The sequence below is a fragment of the Bombus impatiens genome, unplaced genomic scaffold (genome assembly GCF_000188095.3).
Source record: "Bombus impatiens unplaced genomic scaffold, BIMP_2.2 scf_0248, whole genome shotgun sequence".
In the NCBI taxonomy this organism is placed as follows: Eukaryota; Metazoa; Arthropoda; class Insecta; order Hymenoptera; family Apidae; genus Bombus; species Bombus impatiens.
The window spans coordinates 1448485-1448907 of record NT_176667.1 but is presented as its reverse complement, the minus strand read 5'-3'; the positions used below and the strand labels follow the sequence as shown (position 1 = coordinate 1448907).

The 423-nt window shown below is 59.6% G+C and overlaps 1 protein-coding gene across 1 annotated transcript in view; it reads right to left on the bottom strand.

The window, feature by feature from the left end:
* The window catches only part of LOC100746375 (protein CBFA2T3), a 19176-nt gene that overhangs the window by 6827 nt on the left and 11926 nt on the right, over positions 1 to 423 (bottom strand). The window contains 1 exon segment of the mRNA XM_012384190.3: positions 121 to 423. This exon segment is cut by the window's right edge and continues 12 nt beyond it. Within this exon segment, the coding sequence (XP_012239613.1) occupies positions 121 to 423 (303 nt within the window).

Here is a 423-nt window from a genome sequence, read left to right as displayed (position 1 = left end):
CGCGCGCGTTACTTATGCTCGGGTCGGTTTACGACTACTCGCGCTAGCTAAATTCGCAAGGTTGGCATGGACGATAGGAAACCAAAGAAGCGAGGAGAAGAAAACGTGTGACGGATTTACCAGAAGCGCCAACACCAGGGTAAGCACAGTGTCGCCGGTGTCAGGAGAGATGCCCGTAGCGAATTTCACGACGGTACCGAGCACGCTCTTGAGCTCACCGTGACCGGCGAAAACACCGGCGATGCATCTGTTGCCGGTGCTAGTAGCAGCGGTGGTGGTGCTGTTGCTGCCGTTGCCGTTCGACGGTGCGGGTACATCGCTTTGCTCTTCCGTCCTGCAGTTGGCCACGGATCCGTTGGCGCTTGCACCGCTGCTAACCACGCTGCCACTGCCACCGCCGGTACCGCCGCTTCCAGCGGATCC